The sequence below is a fragment of the Diospyros lotus genome, chromosome 4, assembly GCF_014633365.1.
Source record: "Diospyros lotus cultivar Yz01 chromosome 4, ASM1463336v1, whole genome shotgun sequence".
NCBI classification, from domain to species: domain Eukaryota; kingdom Viridiplantae; phylum Streptophyta; class Magnoliopsida; order Ericales; family Ebenaceae; genus Diospyros; species Diospyros lotus.
Window position 1 is genome coordinate 14232360 of NC_068341.1, and position 20220 is coordinate 14252579.

At 33.6% G+C, this 20220-nt stretch overlaps 2 protein-coding genes across 2 annotated transcripts; both read left to right on the forward strand.

Annotated features, from left to right (window-relative positions):
- The first annotated feature begins 1389 nt into the window (after positions 1-1389).
- LOC127799681 (transcription factor bHLH106-like) lies at positions 1390-2190 on the forward strand. Its single transcript, XM_052333903.1, has 2 exons — positions 1390-1632; positions 1729-2190. Exons 1-2 carry the CDS (start codon positions 1390-1392, stop codon positions 2188-2190), a joined length of 705 nt encoding a protein of 234 aa, XP_052189863.1.
- Positions 2191-6164: 3974 nt separating this feature from the next.
- LOC127799995 (AP-4 complex subunit mu) lies at positions 6165-19775 on the forward strand. The gene is made up of 13 exons (XM_052334342.1): positions 6165-6332; positions 7066-7160; positions 7622-7825; positions 8348-8464; positions 8576-8704; positions 9269-9395; positions 9785-9888; positions 9986-10090; positions 10176-10270; positions 17257-17344; positions 17487-17547; positions 17654-17727; positions 19436-19775. Exons 1-13 carry the CDS (start codon positions 6275-6277, stop codon positions 19532-19534), a joined length of 1356 nt encoding a protein of 451 aa, XP_052190302.1. The 5' UTR covers positions 6165-6274; the 3' UTR covers positions 19535-19775.
- The last annotated feature ends 445 nt before the right edge of the window (positions 19776-20220 follow it).

Here is a 20220-nt window from a genome sequence, read left to right on the forward strand (position 1 = left end):
CATTTGGGTTTGTTCTGAACTTGTTCACAAGTTGTCTTGCAGTAACGTATTGTTATGGTTTGTCTTCTCAGAAAAACGCACGTGTTCTTGTTACTTTCGGTATGCTCGTGGATGAATGAATCAACTTATTGAATTTTGAAATAAACGGCCAATTTAGCCCTCAGAACTTTTTTGTTTTGAGGGGGGGGATGTGCTCAAATTCGTCTTGGAACATTTCAGATGGCTTATTTCGGGATGAATTTGAGCTAAAAAGTTAGTACTTCAAGGTCAAAGTGAATCATTTCGAAAAACTTGCATACTAAAATCATAAAGTTGAAGCATAAATTTGACATTTCTTACCCCCTTAAATTTTTGTAGTGAATGAACTTATAATATAAAATTTGAGGTATTGATCACTGATCTTACCTGATGGGTTTTCGTGTGCTTGTTATTAGGCATTGGTGAAGGGCTTATGCCAACTGAAATCCGCTGATCTTTTCTTGTGTATGAATGAGCTTCCAAAGATGTTTAGATGTAATGCTTTTGGCTGCCTCTTTTAATACTTTATGTTGTCTGTGTTATCTCTTCTTCAAGTTCAAGACTGAAAACAGAAAGGAAAACGTCTGATGAAGTGCCCAAAGAGATGCAATTTGATATCTTTGCAAGAGACCGGGAAAAGTTGACAGAGCTGGACCTGGAAAGGGAAAGGGAAAAGTTGACAGAGCTGGGCCTGGGAATGGGAAAGGGGGGGGGGGGGGATGATTCCTAAGATTATGACAAACAAGGAAACATGAACGCCAAAAGGAGGGTAGCGGGCTCACGGTCGTATGTTTACTCTATTTCATCTTCAGGGATAAAGCAAATACCTCTAATAGTACTCTAACCTGTAAGTGGGTAGATTTTGAAACAAAGACGAGCAATATTAAAAGAAAAAAAAAAAGGAGAGAAAATCATATCGTTTTAGAATTTTATATAAGATTCTTTATTGAAATAATTTAGATATAATAATTTTGTAAGCGAAGGCTTTTAATAAATTATTATATATGCACGTGAAATTGTTGTTCTTTTTTTTTTTTTGGTCTATTCCTTGACCTTCTTTGTAAGAGATTACATCAAAATAATCATAAATAAAATACATAATATTGTCAAAATAGTTAGGTCAAAACATCTTGTCGTCGCCCAATAGATGATTATTTTATTCATAAAAATAATCATTCCAAGATTTCATTTTTAAGACAACTTATTGCCTCATGCAATGCATTCACTTCCCTTTGATTTCCATTAATGAAAATGTCATGATAATTTAATGATATATATAGGCATGACATGCGAACTATATTTTCACCCCTCTCATATATATATATATATATATCACTCTTCTTTGAATAAATTTCAAGAAGAAAAAAGCTAATGCTTCCATATCAGAACGATTCCTGGTGGGACAGCATCTCGAATCTGAAATCCAAGACCATGAAGACCCTGAAAATGGGTGATGGAGTTGCTGTTCCGATGGCAGCTCCTGCGACGTTACAGAAGCAGAAATCAGAAGCAGCATTGAAGAAACACGCCGTGGACGAGCGCCGCCGTCGCCGGCGCATCAACACCCATCTCAGAACTCTCCGACACCTCCTCTTCCCAACATCTTCCTCCAAAGTATGTATTTGTCAGTTTTATACTGTTTTCGTTTTTATATGATAATAATTTTTTAGATTTTAATTGAAAATGGTTTTCGAAACGTGGAATTTCTAGGTGGTGAAGGCAGCTGTGCTGAAGGAAGCGGTCCGTCGAGTGAAGGAGCTGAAGAAGATGGCGGAGGTGGAGGCGGGCGGAGAGTGGTGGCGCGGCGGCGGAGCCACCTGGTCGTTCATGTTCCCCGGCGAGAGCGACGAGGCGACGGTGAGTTACTACAAAGGTAGAGAAGGCAAGGCGGTGGTGAAAGCCACGGTTTGCTGCCAGGACAGGCCGGGGTTGAACCAGGACTTGAGCGAGGCGGTGCGGATGATCGGGGCAAGGGTTGTCGGGGCGGAGATGGCGACGGTCGGTGGCCGGACGAAGGCCGAGGTGGTGGTGCAGTGGCTGGACGGCGGCGGGGGGGAGGATGTTGGGTCACTGCGGCGGGCCTTGAAAGCGCTGGTGGAGAGCCGGGCTTTGGGCTACTCGGGTTTGGGCCTGGTGGTTAATGGCTATCCTGGTGCATGCAGTGGCAAATGATTTTAGTTTTTACCATGTAATATTTGATCATTAGGTTTTATATTAATTAATTGTACAAATCATAAAGAAATTATGATTTCAGCCCATAATCTCTCTAATTTACAAGATAACATGTTTAGATTCATATCACCACTAAATTATCATCGTAAGTGATTGTTAATTATATAACACTTTAGTAATAAAGGTAATTAGTGAATGATTTTTAATTAATCCTTTATATCCACCTACAGGGGTAAACATTATTTGGTTATTTTAAACTTTTAGATTAAAATGATTAATCTTCTTTAGTCAAATCCATTCTTTTTATTAATTTGGGTTTGCTTTTGTTTTGAAATTAAGAAAAAAAAAAAAGGTTTTTGGTTTGGTTTTAATAATAATAATATTTCAACTTTTAACCAATAAAACCAAGAGAAATTTTATTCACAGCGAGGGTTTTACTCTTCGTAACCTCTTTCTGTCAAAATTTTTTATCATTTTTCAAAAATCCTATTTTACCCTTTTATCACCCCACTATATCATTTTACTTCCCTCTTTACTCTACACAATCACTCCATCTCTCTTTCTCTCTCATTGTACCCATTTCTTTCTCTCTCACACCCATCTCTCCATCTCTCTCTCAATGAGCACACATACAAATATGTATATATATATACAAATACACACACAGAGATAATTTATTATAATAAAATAAAATTAAAAAATATAAATTTATAATTTTTTTAAAATATTTGTATTTTAAATAATTATAAATTTTTTAACTAATTTTAAATTTTAAATTATCGGGAGTTAAATTTTTGATATTCAAAAAAATTTAAAATTAGTTAATTTATCTTATTAAATTACTTAAAGATATATATACTTAAAATTAGTTATTCAATCAACTAATTTAATAAGATATATATCTTTAAAAATTAATTAAATTTATTTAAAGATATATGTATCTTTTTAAAAATAATTTATTAAATAAATTCAACTAATTTATTTTTAAAAAGAATTAACTAATTTAATTTATTTAAAGATAGATGTATCTTTTTAAAAGAACTAACTAATTTATTTATTAAATAAATTCAACTAATAAGATATATGTATCTTTTTAAAAAGAATTTATTTATTTATATTTTTTATTTTTTATTTTATTTTATTATAATAAAAAATTAATTAAAAAAAAAACAAAACTTTCTGAAAGACCAACTTTCAGGAAACAGTGGGTTCCCCGAAAGCTGGCTTTCGGGAAATATTTTTATTGTCAAGTTTTTTTTATTTAAAATTAGTTATTTTATTTTATTAAATTACTTAAAAATACATATACTTAAAATTAGTTATTCAATCAACTAATTTAATAAGATATATATCTTTAAAAATTAATTAAATTTATTTAAAGATATATGTATCTTTTTAAAAGAATTAACTAATTTATTTATTAAATAAATTCAACTAATAAGATATATGTATATTTTTAAAAAGAATTTATTTATTTATATTTTTTATTTTTTTATTTTATTTTATTATAATAAAAAATTAATTTAAAAAAAAAACTTCCCCAAAAGCCAATTTTAAGGAAACAGTGGGTTCCCCGAAAACTGGCTTTCGGGAAATATTTTGATTGTCAAGTTTTTTATTTATTTAAAATTAGTTATTTTATTTTATTAAATTACTTAAAAATACATATACTTAAAATTAGTTATTCAATCAACTAATTTAATAAGATATATATCTTTAAAAATTAATTAAATTTATTTAAAGATATATGTATCTTTTTAAAAATAATTTATTAAATAAATTCAAATAATTTATTTTTAAAAAAAATTAACTAATTTAATTTATTTAAAGATGGATGTATTTTTTTAAAAGAATTAACTAATTTATTTATTAAATAAATTCAACTAATAAGATATATGTATCTTTATAAAAAGAATTTATTTATTTATATTTTTTATTTTATTTTATTATAATAAAAAATTAATGAAAAAAAAAAAACTTTCCCAAAAGCCAACTTTCGAGAAACAGTGGGTTCCCCGAAAGCTGGCTTACGGAAAACATTTTGATTGTCAAATTTTTTTTAATTAAAATTAGTTATTTTATTTTATTAAATTACTTAAAAATACATATACTTAAAATTAGTTATTCAATCAACTATTTTAATAAGTTATATATCTTTAAAAATTAATTGAATTTATTTAAAGATATATGTATCTTTTTAAAAATAATTTATTAAATAAATTCAACTAATTTATTTTAAAAAAAAAATAACTAATTTAATTTATTTAAAGATCTATGTATCTTTTTAAAAGAATTAACTAATTTATTTATTAAATAAATTCAACTAATAAGATATATATATCTTTTAAAAAGATTTTATTTATTTGTATTTTTTATTTTATTTTATTATAATAAAATTTTAATTAAAATAAAAAAAAAAAACTTTCCCAAAAGTTAAGGTCGAGAACGCTGGGTTCTCTGAAAGCTGGGGGTCGGGGAACGTTGGGTTCTCCGAAAGCTCGCTTTCGGGGGAGTTCCCCACCCCCAGGTTTTGGGGAACGCTGGGTTCCCCAAAAGCTGGAGGTTGGGGCACGCTGGTTCCCCAAAAGTTAGCTTTCGCGGAAGTTTTTTTTTATTTTAATTATTTTTTTATTATAATAAATAAAATAAAAAATATAAATAAATAAATTCTTTTTAAAAATACATATATCTTATTAGTTAAATTTATTTAATAAATAAATTAGTTAATTCTTTTAAAAAGATACATCCATCTTTAAATAAATTAAATTAGTTATTTTTTTTAAAAATAAATTAGTTAAATTTATTTAATAAATTATTTTTAAAAAGATACATATATCTTTAAATAAATTTAATTAATTTTTAAAGATATATATCTTATTAAATTAGTTGATTGAATAACTAATTTTAAGTATATGTATTTTTAAGTAATTTAATAAAATAAAATAACTAATTTTAAATAAACAAAAACTTGACAATCAAAATATTCCCCAAAAACCAACTTTCGGGGAACAGTGAAGTTGGCTTTTGGGAAGTTTTTTTTTAATTAATTTTTTATTATAATAAAATAAAATAAAAAATATAAATAAATAAATTCTTTTTAAAAAGATACATATATTTTTAAATAAATTCAACTAATTTTTAAAGATATATATCTTATTAAATTAGTTGATTGAATAACTAATTTTAAGTATATGTATCTTTAAGTAATTTAATAAGATAAATTAACTAATTTTAAATTTTTTTGAGTATCAAAAATTTAACTCACGATAATTTAAAATTTAAAATTAGTTAAAAAATTTATAATTAGTTAATTTATAATTATTTAAAATACAAATATTTAAAAATAATTTATTTACTTATATTTTTTTAATTTTATTTTATTATAATAAATTATCTCTGTGTGTGTGTTTGTATATATATATACATATTTGTGTGTGTGTTCATTGGGAAAGAGAGATGGAGAGATGGGTGTGAGAGAGAAAGAAATGGATATAATAAGAGAGAAAGAGAGATAGAGTGACTGTGCAGAGTAAAAAAGGAAGGAAGATGATATGATAGGGTGATAGAAGGGTAAAATAGGATTTTTGAAAAATGATAAAAAAAATTTGACAGAAAAAGGCTGCGAAGAGTAAAACCCTTGCTGTGAATAGAATTTTCCTAAAACCAATTGACCAAATATATGTTTATTTTAAAAATACCACTATGTTTTTAGGTTATTTACAAAATTGACACAAAAATAAATCTAAATCGATGTCTATGATAGTCAATATATTTAGTAAATAAAATGTCTTAAATCTCATTATTTTAAATAAAAAATTAATTATTTTAATTAATTTTGATGTTATTTCGATTCAATTCATTGCGAAATTACTACTTCCCGAAGCAGGTTGCAAATATATAGTCTCGTGGAAAGAAAGGGAATAAGTGAAAATAGCTGAATTTAAACGGGTCTGGACATAAATTTCCAAAGATGGAATAGCACAAATTGTGTTGTGGAAAACCAGAAGGCCACTCGAAACGGAGAGGTGAAATCGATCATATCGGAGGTTTTGCAGCGAGGCGAAGCAGGAGACTGAAGCTAGGCATGATCTCGCAGTTCTTCGTCCTGTCGCAGAGAGGCGACAACATTGTCTTCCGCGATTGTAAGTTTGGCAAACTTAACATATGCAGAAGGATACCAAATGAGTTTGGATTCTACTGTTTTGCCGTACACCTATGCTCCTTTTGTCAGATTCAGATCGTGGCTTTACATTTGATCTTACTGATCCGAACCTATGTCGTTGCCGATTTCAATCTGAATAGCTGTCAATTACATTGTTTAATACACTTTCTCTAGATGAGCAATCGGAAAGATGTTTTTTAGGTTGAAATTGAGGTTCAGGGAACTAGGATTAAGCTTTTTTTTTTCTTTTTTCTTTCCAAATTGGTGCTCCATTAAGATCGAAGTTCAATTTCATATAATCACGAGAAAGAACCTGTTTACTAGGAAGGCCTTCGAAAGTCGTCAATTGAAAAGATTGGCTGCACATCTGAACAATAATAACCGTGGCACGTTTTTTTAGTATCAAATGACCTGTTTATTAGCTAATTTTTGACACTGGAGGTTTGTAGTGTTCTGGGCATATTTTCCGGTTCAAATTCCAAACTTTCTTCTATTTGTGTTGTGGAAGTACAAATTCTTGTGATTTTCCTCGTCCCTTGCTGTATTGCATAACTGAGTTGGAGTCTATATCTCTGCACTTTTTACCAAACGATGGTGTTTTTTCCCCCCCAAGTATGAGGATGATTCAATCTGCAGCAGAAAGAAACTGTTTCTTTCTTTATCATTTACTATGACGACTCATATATATTATTTGCATTATTGTTTTGTTGCAGACCGTGGTGATGTACAAAAAGGAAGTGCAGAGATATTTTTCCGCAAAGTGAAGTTCTGGAAGGAGGATGGGGGAGAGGAGGCTCCACCTGTCTTTGTATGTATTTCTTTTTTCTTTTAGACAGTGCAAGGTCTTGTTTTATATTCTATTGTAACAAGCTCTATCTATCTTATACATAGTTTGTTGGTCTATTTTTCATTTTGGTGTCTCATTTCTGACCTAGAATATTTGCATAAACCTATAACTTACTAAACAAAGAATAAGCTAATTTATCTAACTTAATTTTGTCTTCATCCGAGAGTTGGTTATTACTTGTTAGTGGCTTGTTATATTATGACCAAGTATATTATAAATTGCAATATCATTTTGAAATTTTTAAGTTCACAAATATATTTCCCATGGTTGTTGATCATAAGAATCTACTATATTTCCCCCCTTTTCTTTCTCTTATATATCATTCATCATTTGTGGATATGTGTCCTTTATTACCTATGGATTATTGTAACTCAATTGAAGGAGCCCTAATGGTATCATATGTTTTTCTCCATTCCCAATAGAATGTGGATGGTGTGAACTACTTCCATGTGAAGGTTGTTGGATTGCTGTTTGTTGCAACCACAAGAGCCAATGTATCCCCGTCGTTTCTGTTGGAACTTCTACAGAGGATTGCTCGTGTCATCAAAGATTACCTTGGTGTCCTCAATGAAGATTCACTACGGAAAAATTTTGTACTTGTGTATGAGTTACTTGATGAAGTTATTGTAAGTATTATATGTTGATATGTGCATCTTTGCTAAATGACTGTTTCCTAGGCTTCCTAAGTGCGAAGGCCGTCTTTTGTTGCAAGTTGATCATCCTAGAAATCATAAATAGAAGTGGACATGCTTTCATATGTGTTACTTGTATTGCCTTTTCATTAAACTTAGCTCTGCCACTTTTTTCCTGCCATCAAACACAAGAAGCTATCCATTACTGTGCTTCAAGTGGCCATTCCATTTGGGGGATATTTCAATCTATTTCAAAGTTCCTAGGATGATTGGTTAGTTTATTTGGAGGCTTGGAGCTTTGCACTAAAATCAACTGTCAGATACACACCACTTATGACATTCATGGTGTGCCTGGTTTCTTTCTGCTTAGAAGACTTTCACAAATAAAGTTTTGGAAAATGAAATCCCAATGAGCTTGGCAACTATTCTGCATTATTCTAGTAATTTACTGACAATAGTCCTTTCTAGTAAGCTGAACCCGTGAGCTTAAATTTGATTTACTTATCTTGCTACCAGGATTTTGGTTATGTGCTAACGACATCCACAGAAGTTTTGAAGTCCTATGTATTTAATGAGCCAATTGTGGTTGAAGCTGCACGCTTGCCAACCCTTGGCCCTGCTGGCATCTTTATGGTATCATGTTTATTTAACTAATCTCATTATACATAAATAGGATAAGATGGTGTTGCTTTCTAATTTCTTCCTTGCAAATATGTTATGATTGACTTTTCAACTTGAATGCAGCAAGGGAACAAAAGAATGCCAGGAACAGCTGTCACGAAATCTGTCGTAGCAAACGAGCCTGGGGGTCGGAAGAGGGAGGAAATTTTTGTAGATATAATTGAGAAAATAAGCATTACGTTCAGCTCTAGTGTGGGTATTCGTCCCTTTAAGTTACTCAAACTTGTGATAATCTTTATCTAGGTATTGCGACATTTTCGTGTTGATTAAGAAATTAGCCAAAACTGTGCTTAGACTGTATTTTAAAACTTTTATAAAGATTACAAGGGCATACCAGTTAATGAGTGTCCCCACTTATGTGAGGGTTGGGGGAGGGTCGTAATGGTACATGACCTTCCCTTTACTTTTTTGTGAAGAGATTATTTCTACAACTTGAACCCATCACCTTATAGGCGCAAAGGAGCAACCTTACTATTGCTACCAAGGCTCGCTTTCTTTTATATATTGGTAAATAACATAACATTTATATGTAGACTTCATCATCAAAAAGTTAGTAGCTACTTGAAACTGGATGCAGACTTTTGATTGTCTTGTCAATTTTTCTTCTGGGTGTACAATGATATACTTCACTATCTTGCTTGTGATTGACAAATGTGTCTTGGATTGACTCCGATCTATGAACTATGGAGATTTTTCTTTCTTGTTCCTCTTAACATTTCCATTAAAAGATATCATTTAATGAAATGATACACACAGGGATATATACTGACTTCTGAGATTGATGGCACCATTCAAATGAAGAGTTATCTCACTGGCAATCCAGAAATCCGGTTAGCCCTCAATGAGGAGTTGAGCATAGGAAGAGGCGGGAGATCAATCTATGGTATGGATAATTTTCTGAAAATTGATGTATTGTTTTGTAGTGCATTTATATCATCATTCAAAATAGGAATGCAAGGATTAGCACTAAAGTTCAAAATCTAAGCCCTTTCCATATTTTGGGTTAATAAATTTGATTTGATTGACTTATCAATTTTTTTTCTTTTCTTGGACTACTATCATGTTTAACTCAATATTTCTTTTTTCTGTCTTAACACAAACTCTGCATTTTAAGTTTGTTCAAGTAAGATTATATTTATCCTTTATTCTTGTGTTAGTGTTTGCATCAGAGACGTGTCAGGCTGTGTTTTGGCCATAGTGCTCTTTGTGGTGTTTGTCAATTTTGAGTTAATGTCTTTCATCACCTTAATAAATTTCTGTTTTCTGAAACAGATTATAGTGGTTCCTCTGGATCTGGAGCAGTGATTTTAGATGATTGCAATTTCCATGAATCTGTACATCTTGATAGCTTTGATATGGACAGAACTCTGACTTTGGTGAGAGATACTAAATGCAACTTTGAAAAGGGTATTTTAGGATGTGCCTGTTTAAGGAGAAACTAAAATGGACACCTCATCTTGCCAATATTTTCAGGTGCCACCAGATGGTGAATTTCCTGTCATGAATTACCGTATTACTCAGGAATTCCGGCCTCCTTTTCATATCAATGCATTGATTGAAGAAGCTGGACCACTTAAGGTTAATCTTTACTTGTGTAATTAAAATCAGAAGGCATAGTGGCAATCTTCAGTATAATTAACTCATTTGGCTCCCACTGTTTAAGGGTGAAGTGATTATTAAAGTGCGTGCTGAATTTGCCTCAAGCATCACAGCAAACACTATTGTAGTGCAGATGCCAGTACCAATGTATACCTCCAGGTATTGCTCATTGCTGTTAATACTTCTTTCTGGTAAGTTCAGAGAGATTTCTTTTTAACAACTTTTATTATGTTATCTTGATACATGTTAATGGATGATGTTTCATTGAAAAGTGTTTTGACACTAAGCCAGTAAGAAGAATTAGATATCATTCTAGTGCATCATTTTAGTGACGAAATATTATGAATCTAGAAAAAAGAAGTCAAAGTTCTTCGAATATGAAATACTCTTTTAACTCTTCAATGTAGATTACAACCCTTAAAGTAATATGACAAGGTGGAATCTTTCCAAAATAAAACATAAGAAAATAGAAAAATTGAGTTAGAGATCAATTCTAGATTTTGGAAGTTAATAGAAGGATAAAAAATAGCCAAATTTGGAGGTTTTAGGAAAAAAATTCCTAAACAAGAATGATACTAGAAGTAGCGGATTTCCAATTTTCCAATTTCAGGACGAGATAATGAAATGTGGCTGAAATCCATTGTGTATCACTAGTAAATCAGCAGCTACTTTTTTCTAGTTTATCTAGGATTGACCTATGAAATTTTAACCCATTCTGGGCTAGTTTGATAGATAACCATTTTAACCACTAGAGTCAATTTTGACCTTGGTTGGCTTTGCCTCAATCCTAATCTTTCCAAGATTCATTTTTGTTGTGAATCAAGGCTGTGATTATGTGTGTGATTGATCAAATATTCTGTAGATTTAAAAGTTGTAATTAAAATATAATCATTTCTATATTATTGTAAATAGAAGATTACTCAATTAGGAGATTTGTTTCCATAGTTAGGTAGACATTCTATGTGTATATATGTATTTTCCAGTTCAATGAGAAAGAAAGCTATATTTTCCCACATGGTATCAAAGCCTAAGAAACCCTAGGACTCTTATTTTTGAGCCTTCATTGTCAGCTATCCTTTTGTTGCTACAGACAACCTATCACCAGCAACCTTCATTGTTGCCTAGCCTTACCCGCTACTACAACCATCACAAGCAGCATTCATTGCTGCAAAAGTACGTTATTTCTCATTCTTCTCTTGGCCCTTCCCATTAACCGGAGATGTTAGCCACCACTGATGAAGCTAGTTCCCATGATACAAGGGAAACACTAGAACCCATGCTGCTTCAGCCATTGAGAGAACTGCAACAAATCAATGCTGCCTATTAGTTGGATGGAAGGAATTATCTTAAATGGTCCCAATTGATTCGAACCATTTTGAAAGGGAAAGGGAAGATTAACCATATTATAGGAACCGGATTAAAGAAGGGAGATTCAACCTGTGGCATGGGATGAAGAAGATTCCATGATCATTGCATGGCTGTGGAGTTCCATGGCTCCCGAAATCAGTGATACCTGCATGTTTTTGTCAACAACAAAGGAGGTTTGGGAGTCTATCCAACAAACCTACTCGAAGGTGAAGGATGCAGCCCAGATCTACGAGTTGAAGACCAAAATAGCTGCAGCAAAGCAAGATAGCAGAACTGCCACCAAGCATGCCAATTTCCTAAAGGGACTATGGCAAGAAATGGATCACTATAGGGTAATTGAGATGAACAATGATGATGCAACCACCTTGAAAGCCTTTATAGACAAAGATCGCGCCTACGATTTTCTTATAGGCCTAAATGTGGAGTATGATCAAGTGAGGGTTTAAATCCTAGCCAAAGATGATTTACCTTCACTTAACGAAATGATTTCAATTATTATAGCTGAGGAAAGCAGGAGGGGTGTCATGTTGGACCCCAAACCAGTTGAGCCTCAACAACGTTGGCTAAAGGAGGTGAAAATCATGGGTTTAAGAAGGACCAACTGCTTGGAGAAAATGGAAAAACAGGTCTCAAATTCATGGGTAATGACAATCATGAAAATATATGGTGTACTTTCTACAAGAAACCACGACATACTAAAGAGATATGTTGGAAGCTACATGGAAAGCCACCAAGCAAGGAATGGGGAAATAGAGGTGGACAATCTCAGCATAGGAGCCGGGGGCAAGTTAATATAGCAACTCCACAGGAGGAAAAACAGTCCCATGAACCAAAAGAATTCAACATGGAGAAGATTGAAAGGTTGCGATACTTTTTAAGTACCCTTGAGGCACCATCCTCTTTAGGTACATGCTCACTACAACAATTTAGTAAACTCTCAATTTCACATGCTTTAAATGACTTTGATACATCCTTTAAAGACTCATGGATTATTGACTCCAGAACCACAAACCAACTCCTTCCTCGCAGTTTTTTCTCTCATACTCACCCTGTTCTAGCAATCGGAAAATTGCTATAGCTGATGGTTCTTTAATTCACAATAGTTGGAATAGGAGAGATCAAAATCAGCCCTTCCTTGACCCTCTAAAATGTCTTTCATGTGCCTAAACTGTACACCAACCTAATCTCTGTATCCAAGCTATCCCGTGACACTAATTGCATAGTGTTTTTTCTTCTTTCTTACTATTGGTTTCAGGACAAGGACTTGGGACTGTTGATTGGACATGCTAAGGAATGGGATGGCTTATGTCATCTTGAGAAATTTGAGAAATTACTTGTTGATAGGTGGAAGCAACCTTTAACATGTCTTTCAGAACCAAAAATACCCCTTAAGGACATTGTTTGGCTACATCGTTACGGGCTGGGACATGCTACTCTTAAAATCTTGTTCCCTTTGTTGTTTCAAAACCTTGATATTAGAGAGTTTCATTGTGATGTCTACGAGTTTGTTAACCATAGACGTGTTGTTTTTTCAATTAGTAATCACAGATGTCTTACTCTTTTTGAATTGATTCATAGTGATATCTGGATCCATCAACCATTTCAAATGTTTCTGGGGCACATTGGTTTGTTTCGTTCATTGATGATTGTACAAGGATTACATGGGTGTTTCTTCTTAAATCTAAATATGATGTGAGTGATATTCTTTCCAATTTTTTTTCTATGATCCACAATCAATTTGGGACACAAATCAAATGGTTTTGGTCAGACAATGCAAATGATTATTTCAACTAAACCCTTTCCCACTATTTCCTTCAACGAGGAGTTATTCACGAATTCTCATGTGTTTCTACCCCTCAACATAATGGGATTCTAGAACGAAAGAACAATCATCTCCTAGATACTACTCGGGGCATTGTTGTTTCACAAAAATGTGCCTAAACAATTTTGGGGAAAATCTGTCCTCACAGCGACTCATGTCATAAATCGATTACCTTCTCGAGTGTTACATTTTTAAACTCCAATGGCAATCTTATCCCACTTATATCCTACTCTTCCTACCACAAATCAGCTTAGTCCTAAAGTATTCAGTGTGTTTCATTTGTTCATGTCCACAGCCCTTATCAGGGAAAGTTGGATCCTAGAGCTCTTAAGTGTGTCTTTGTGGGCTATTCTTCTACACAAAAAGGGTAAAAATGCTATCATCCTTTGACTAAATTTTTTTTGGTTTATGCAGATGTTACATTTGTTAAAACTGAACTCTATTTTACTCACCTTTCTCTTCAGAGGGAGACCTCAAGTCTGGAAGATAAGGATGAGCCGTTGTTTCCTAACTTTCTACCGCCAGCTCCAACTCCTAAATATACTTGAACAACCTGCATTTGAACCTTTCCTTGACCTACTACCCGAACCTACATTTGACTCTACCTTACAAGCTCATGAACCTAAATCCTCCCTCCACCCTATTCCCCAAATTGTGTGGAGGAGACCGCCATTGACAAACAGTTGCTCCAGATTTACTTAGGAAGAAATAATCCATAACCTGAACCAAGACTGCTCCTATCATCAATTCCAATGTTTGGAAATGAGGTAACATCTATTGACTCACCTTTCAATGTTGATTCCATGGCTAATATTGACCTTCCTATAGCACTAAGGAAAGGAATTAGAGAGTGCACAAAACATCCTTAATATCCACTCTCTCACTTTGTATCCCTTAAAAGATGCTCTCCATCCCATAAAAGTTTTCTTACAAACATACACACAACATCCATTCCTATCACATTATCAGAGGCTTTAAACTATGAAAATTGGAAGAATGCTATGAATCTTGAAATGTAGGCTCTTGAAAGGAATAATACATGGGAGATTGTGGATTTACTAAAAGGGAAGAAACATGTTGGGTGCGAATGGGTCTTCACAATTAAGTATAAATAAGATGGGACACTTGAAAGATACAAGGCTAGCCTGGTAGCTAAAGGCTATACCCAAACATATGGAATAGATTACCAAGAAATCTTTGTCCCGGTAGCCAAAATGAACACAGTGAGAATTCTCTCATCCCTAGTAGTTAACTTTGATTGGCCTTTGTTACAGTTTGATGTGAAGAATGCTTTCTTGCACGGAGACTTTGAGGAGGAAATTTTTATGGACATACCCCCAAGATTCAACAAAAACAAACTTGAGACTAAGGTTTGTAGACTCAAGAAGGCACTATATGGCCTAAAACAGTCACCTAGAGCTTAGTTCAGGAGATTTTCCAAAGTAATGCAAGCCATGGGTTACAAATTGAGTCAATGGGACCACACTCTATTCATAAAACAATCAAGTTCCGATTTTTTCATAACTCTTATTGTTTATGTTGATGACATTATAGTGATAGGAAATGATGAAAATGAGAGGCAGAACTTGAGCAGATGTTTGGCTGAGGAGTTTGAAATTAAGGAATTTGAAGTATTTCCTAGGTATTGAAGTGGCACGGTCTAGACAAGGGATATTTATATCCCAACACAAGTATGTCTTGATCTTTTACGAGACACAGGAAAATGACTTGCAAACCATCTAGCATTCCAATTGACCCTAATCACAAATTTGGTGAAGCTAAGGGAGATAGAGACATAGACAAAGAGGCATATCAAAAGTTGGTCGCCAGGCTAATTTACCTCTCACACACTACCGGATATAGCCTATGCCGTGAGTATAGTGAGTCAATTCATGCATAAACCCAAGGAACTTCACATGAAAACAGTTTACAGAATCTTATATTACCTCAAGGGTACTCTAGGAAAGGGAATTCTGTTCAAAAAGGAGGGCAAACTCACTTTAGAGGCCTACACTGATGCAGATTATGCAAGCTCAGTGATTGATAGAAGATCTACCTCGAGATATTGTACTTTCTTAGGTGGAAATTTGGTTACTTAGACAATTTGTTGTGGCATAATCAAGTGCAGAATTAGAATTTCGAGTAATGGTACAGGGGATATGTGAACTATTATGGTTAAAGATTATTCTAGAAGATTTAAGACTCAAGTGGGAAGATCCTATGAAGCTCTATTGTGACAATAAGTTTGCCATTAGCATTGCACACAATCCTGTGTAACATGACTGGACAAAATACATTGAGGTGGATCAACATTTTATTAAAGAAAAATTGGACAGTGATCTTATCTGCACGCCTTATATATCAAGCGAATTACAACTAGCTGATGTTCTAACTAAGAGACTCATTAGTCAGGTCTTTCACAAGCTTACAAGCTGGGAATGAACAATGTTTATTCACTAAGTTGAGAGGGAGTGTCGTGAATCAAAGCTGTGATTATGTGTGTGATTGGTCAAATATTCTGTAGATTTAAAAGTTGTAATTAGGATAATAATCATATCTATATTACCGTACATAGAAGATTATTCAATTAGAAGATTTGTTTCTATAGTTAGGTAGACATTCTATGTGTATATATGTATTTTTCAGTTCAATGAGAAAGTAAGCCATATTTTTCCACAATCTTGTTGGTGTCCTACATCAGTATTAGCCATGTTGCATAGAACATGAGTAAATGCACCATACTTTTGAAAGTATGTAAAGATGACTTCGCTAAATTTTGTTATCTGAGGAGGCCCCCTTTTTTTTTTTTTTGCCCCCTTTGGCCTACTTTTTGGATGAGTTCTCCTCTGTGATGCTCAGATTTTCAGGTCTACAGGTTTTTCCCCCCTGTACAGGGTTGGTTCATTCCCTGTTGTCTTTTGTTAACATTTTGCTTATAAAAAAAAAAGTAGTTGTCCAAGATTCTGAGTGGAAGAATTTTTATGATACAAGCATATATTCAATGTACCTACCTGATAGTAAATTATTTTGAATGCGCGGACAAGAATGATAGATGGGCATAATATCTGAAGATCTTTAGCACACCTGTTCTACCAATAGCAGTGTTGAAAAAACCAGTATCTGGTCTGCCAGTCGATCTGATCCACCAGGAAAAACTGGCTGGGTTTTAGCCAACTTGGGTGGTTGAACTAGTGATTGGGTGACCCAAACCGGTTGGACTGCTACCTTCCTTACCACCTGCATACCAGAAACATTTGGCAAAAATCAGGGAAAGCCCCTCCCCTTTACCTCAACCTGGTTGGTCCATTGCACAAGCAGAGGGGGAGGGAGATAGCTAAAAAGTAAAATAGCACTGTGATTTTATTATTTTTAACAATAGAGATATGAAGATAAATTAAGAAATAAATTTGTGAATGATAAGTGTTTTAATTATTATATATATATTTATTTATTTGATAAAAATATATTCCAGTTCAACCCTAGTCCGATCATTGACTCTTGACCTTTCCCTTACCAGTTTGGTATCCCAGTCCTATTTTCTGAACATTGGTTAATAACGTAAACAAATCATTGGAGATGGGGCAACATCATAGAATTTTGCATACACACCATAGCATACATGCACAAATAAAAGGTGGTGAAGCAGAAATATCATTCATAATCTTGATGTCCATATTGAAACAAATATTACTTGTTTAAGGAAAATGGTCAATATTGCATCAAAGAAGAAAAAAGGCTTGTGTTGGATCTAAGAGAAAAAAAGTTTATGTTGGACCAAAGAATAAAAAATGGTTCAAGTATTCTCTTGAGCCTTGAGAATTGATTTGATATTGGGTTGAGTTTTCTCCAGTTTACTTTTTGTTCTTGTTCTTGGTTCCACATCACCCTTCCATAGCCAACATAATGCTTTCCTAATTTTTTATTTTTGCTCATCTTCTCTCCACTATCATACCAGAGTTAGTTTTGAGTTGGAACCTGGTGCAGTTGGACAAATGACTGATTTTAAGGAGTCAAATAAGAGACTTGAATGGAGTATAAAAAAGGTAGGTTCCTTTTCAATTGTTTCCTGGTTTTGCTCTTATAAATACATGCAAAGTCAAGATGTGAAAAATCTTTCCGATTTGTGCAGTTGTAATTTATTTATATGGCCTTCAAGCAATAACTCTTTTGTACAACACACAACAGATTGTTGGTGGATCTGAACATACACTGCGTGCAAAGCTGACATTTTCACAGGAATCACATGGTATGGTTTTCTCAATACATCATTACCATATTGAAAAATAAATTTACTGCTGAAAGTTGTGCGAATCTATTTGCCAACAGACTTGAACAAATTTTATGTTAAATAGGAAACATCACAAAGGAAGCTGGACCTGTGAGCATGACCTTTACAATACCAATGTATAACACCTCAAGGCTTCAGGTAAAGCTACTTCCTCGTTTAGCTGGGTAACATTCCTTCTCCTTTCTTATTGGCAAATCAGTCAGACCAGTTTGGTACTTTAAGGTCCACTTGCAAATGCAATGGACCTTACTGACTCCATTTCAATGCCATTCTGATGTTCACTTCTGGCAAAACAATCAAGAGGATTAGGATTTCCCCATCCTTTGTTAAATCTGTGGAGAATATGAACATTAGGGGCTATTTAGTTGTAGAAAATGATTTCCAGTTTTCAATCTCCAATTTTCTATAAAATCTCTACTTTTCATTTTCTATAGAAAATTTGAAAAATGTGTTCAAATGCTAGAAATACAGAAAAATAATTTCCAATCTAGAAAATTGGAACATATGTTCAAAAGAGGGAGAGATGTTTTAATTTCTTTTGTACTAACTTGTGTTAGAGAAGTAGATGGAGATAATTTGGGGAAAAATTGTTGAAAAATCACCTTTTCCAAGTCTCCAAATTAATAAGTAAAACTTAGAAAACTCATTTTAGGTGTCTTCCAAGTAGACTTCAATTTTGGAAAATTGTGTCTTCCAAATCTCCATTTTTTTTTTTTTTTTGGGGGGGGTGGGGGGGGGATTTGTATTCAAGTTCTCTAATTTTTCATTTCTGTGAAGTAGTTTTCCAGAAAACTAGGATTATTTTCCATAACTAAACAACCCCTTACATTTCCTACAAAAATTGCTGAGAAACAATACATTAACAAATTAGTTCTGGAGCATGTTGATATTAGTATGTGCGTGAAATGTACTTTTAGTGAAGTTTTTCAGCCAAAAAAAAAAATTGTAGTGACATGATAATTATGTAATGAACTGTCATAAAATGGCAAAGGAATGACTGGTAGACAAATTCTGAATATTCATACATCTCAGTTATTGAAAACTAGAAGTGTAAAACTTTGGGAGGATAATTTATCTTTGGGTAAATTACACTCAACACCCTTGAGGTTTGATTAAAAGGTAGACACTCATGATATTTGAGAAATGATAAATACCTTCCCGATATAATTCGAAGTACACTTTCTCCCTACTGTTACTTCACAGATGTTAAAAAGTTTAATATGATGAAAATACCCTCACATTTTCTTCCCTTCCCTCTTTTCTCGTATGAAGAACTAGCTAGAATCGGGCTGTTTCTTGTATGACGAACCAAATAGAGACAGAGATTGAAAAATTGCTAGATTCTAGTCAGTCTGCTAAATAAAGGACGAGGATAAAGGGTGGGGAGAGAAAATGCGAAGTTATTTTTGTCACATTAACAATTATAGGAGAGAACATGCAGCTAGAGTTGTAAAGTCAAGAGATGTCATTGTCGTTTCTCATATGTCGGGTGTCTTTGTCCTTTTGCTTGGGTGCAAAAGGTGAAATCCCTCACCTTAAGGGCTCCCCACACATTACCCCACGCACATGGGAGAGGTTAATCACAGTACACGACAGCGCACCAGGTAGGAGGCACAGTGCATAGTGCCCACAAGGAGCCACCCCCACAGGAGGGTGAAACTCTTACACTGCGGCTGTCATAACTCAAACCTGCATCATTTGGTGCAATCTGTTACCTAAGAACCAACTGTGTTACGCCCATGGGGCAATCTTTGTCCTTTTGCTGAACTGCAGGAGAGTTGAGTGTAGTTTACACTTTATCTTTATTTGATTGACTGCCAAGTTACTCTTTGTCCTATTGATGCAGGTGAAGTACTTGCAGATCGCAAAGAAATCTAATACATACAATCCATATCGGTGGGTGAGATATGTTACACAAGCGAATTCTTATGTTGCTCGTATATGATAGAAGGGATTCATTGTCGTCGTTCCATTTTGTTTGTCACCTTTTCTTTCCCTCAACTCAAATTTGTGGTGGTTGTGCTAAATTTCATAGATGTACCCTAGACCTAGAGAAACTGCATATATCTTCATGGTCGTTTATGTTCAAGTTTTCTTTGCAAAAGAATAAATGGTTAAGATTCTCGTAATGAATTTAATCCATACGTTTTGCTGTTTGTATTTATATATCAAACACTTTTTCAGAAGCTTTCATAGGTTAAAGACATTTCAGGTTATATTTGACTCGCGGTATTTAACAAGTTTTGAACCTGTATTAGGAACCTCTCTGTTGCTGCTGACATCCATGTATATATATTCACGTATTATGTAGTTATTGTGAAACTTTGTAATTAGACCGAGAAAAGTCTTAATTGATTACAAAAGAATGTGTACAACATCCTCTTTTAAGGAGAGGATTATTAGGAAAAAATGAAGAAAATAATTGACAGAATCCTACCATTATTAACTTTCTATATTTACATAAAACACCGATCCTAGAATATTCTAGGATCAAAGATTATATCAGCATAATTTCAGCACTCCCCTCAAGTTGGTTTATAGATGTCTTCCATAGTCAACTTGCTAATAAGTTTATCAAATTGCTTCTTGTGTAGACTCTTAGTGAGAACATCAACAATTTATTCAGTTGTT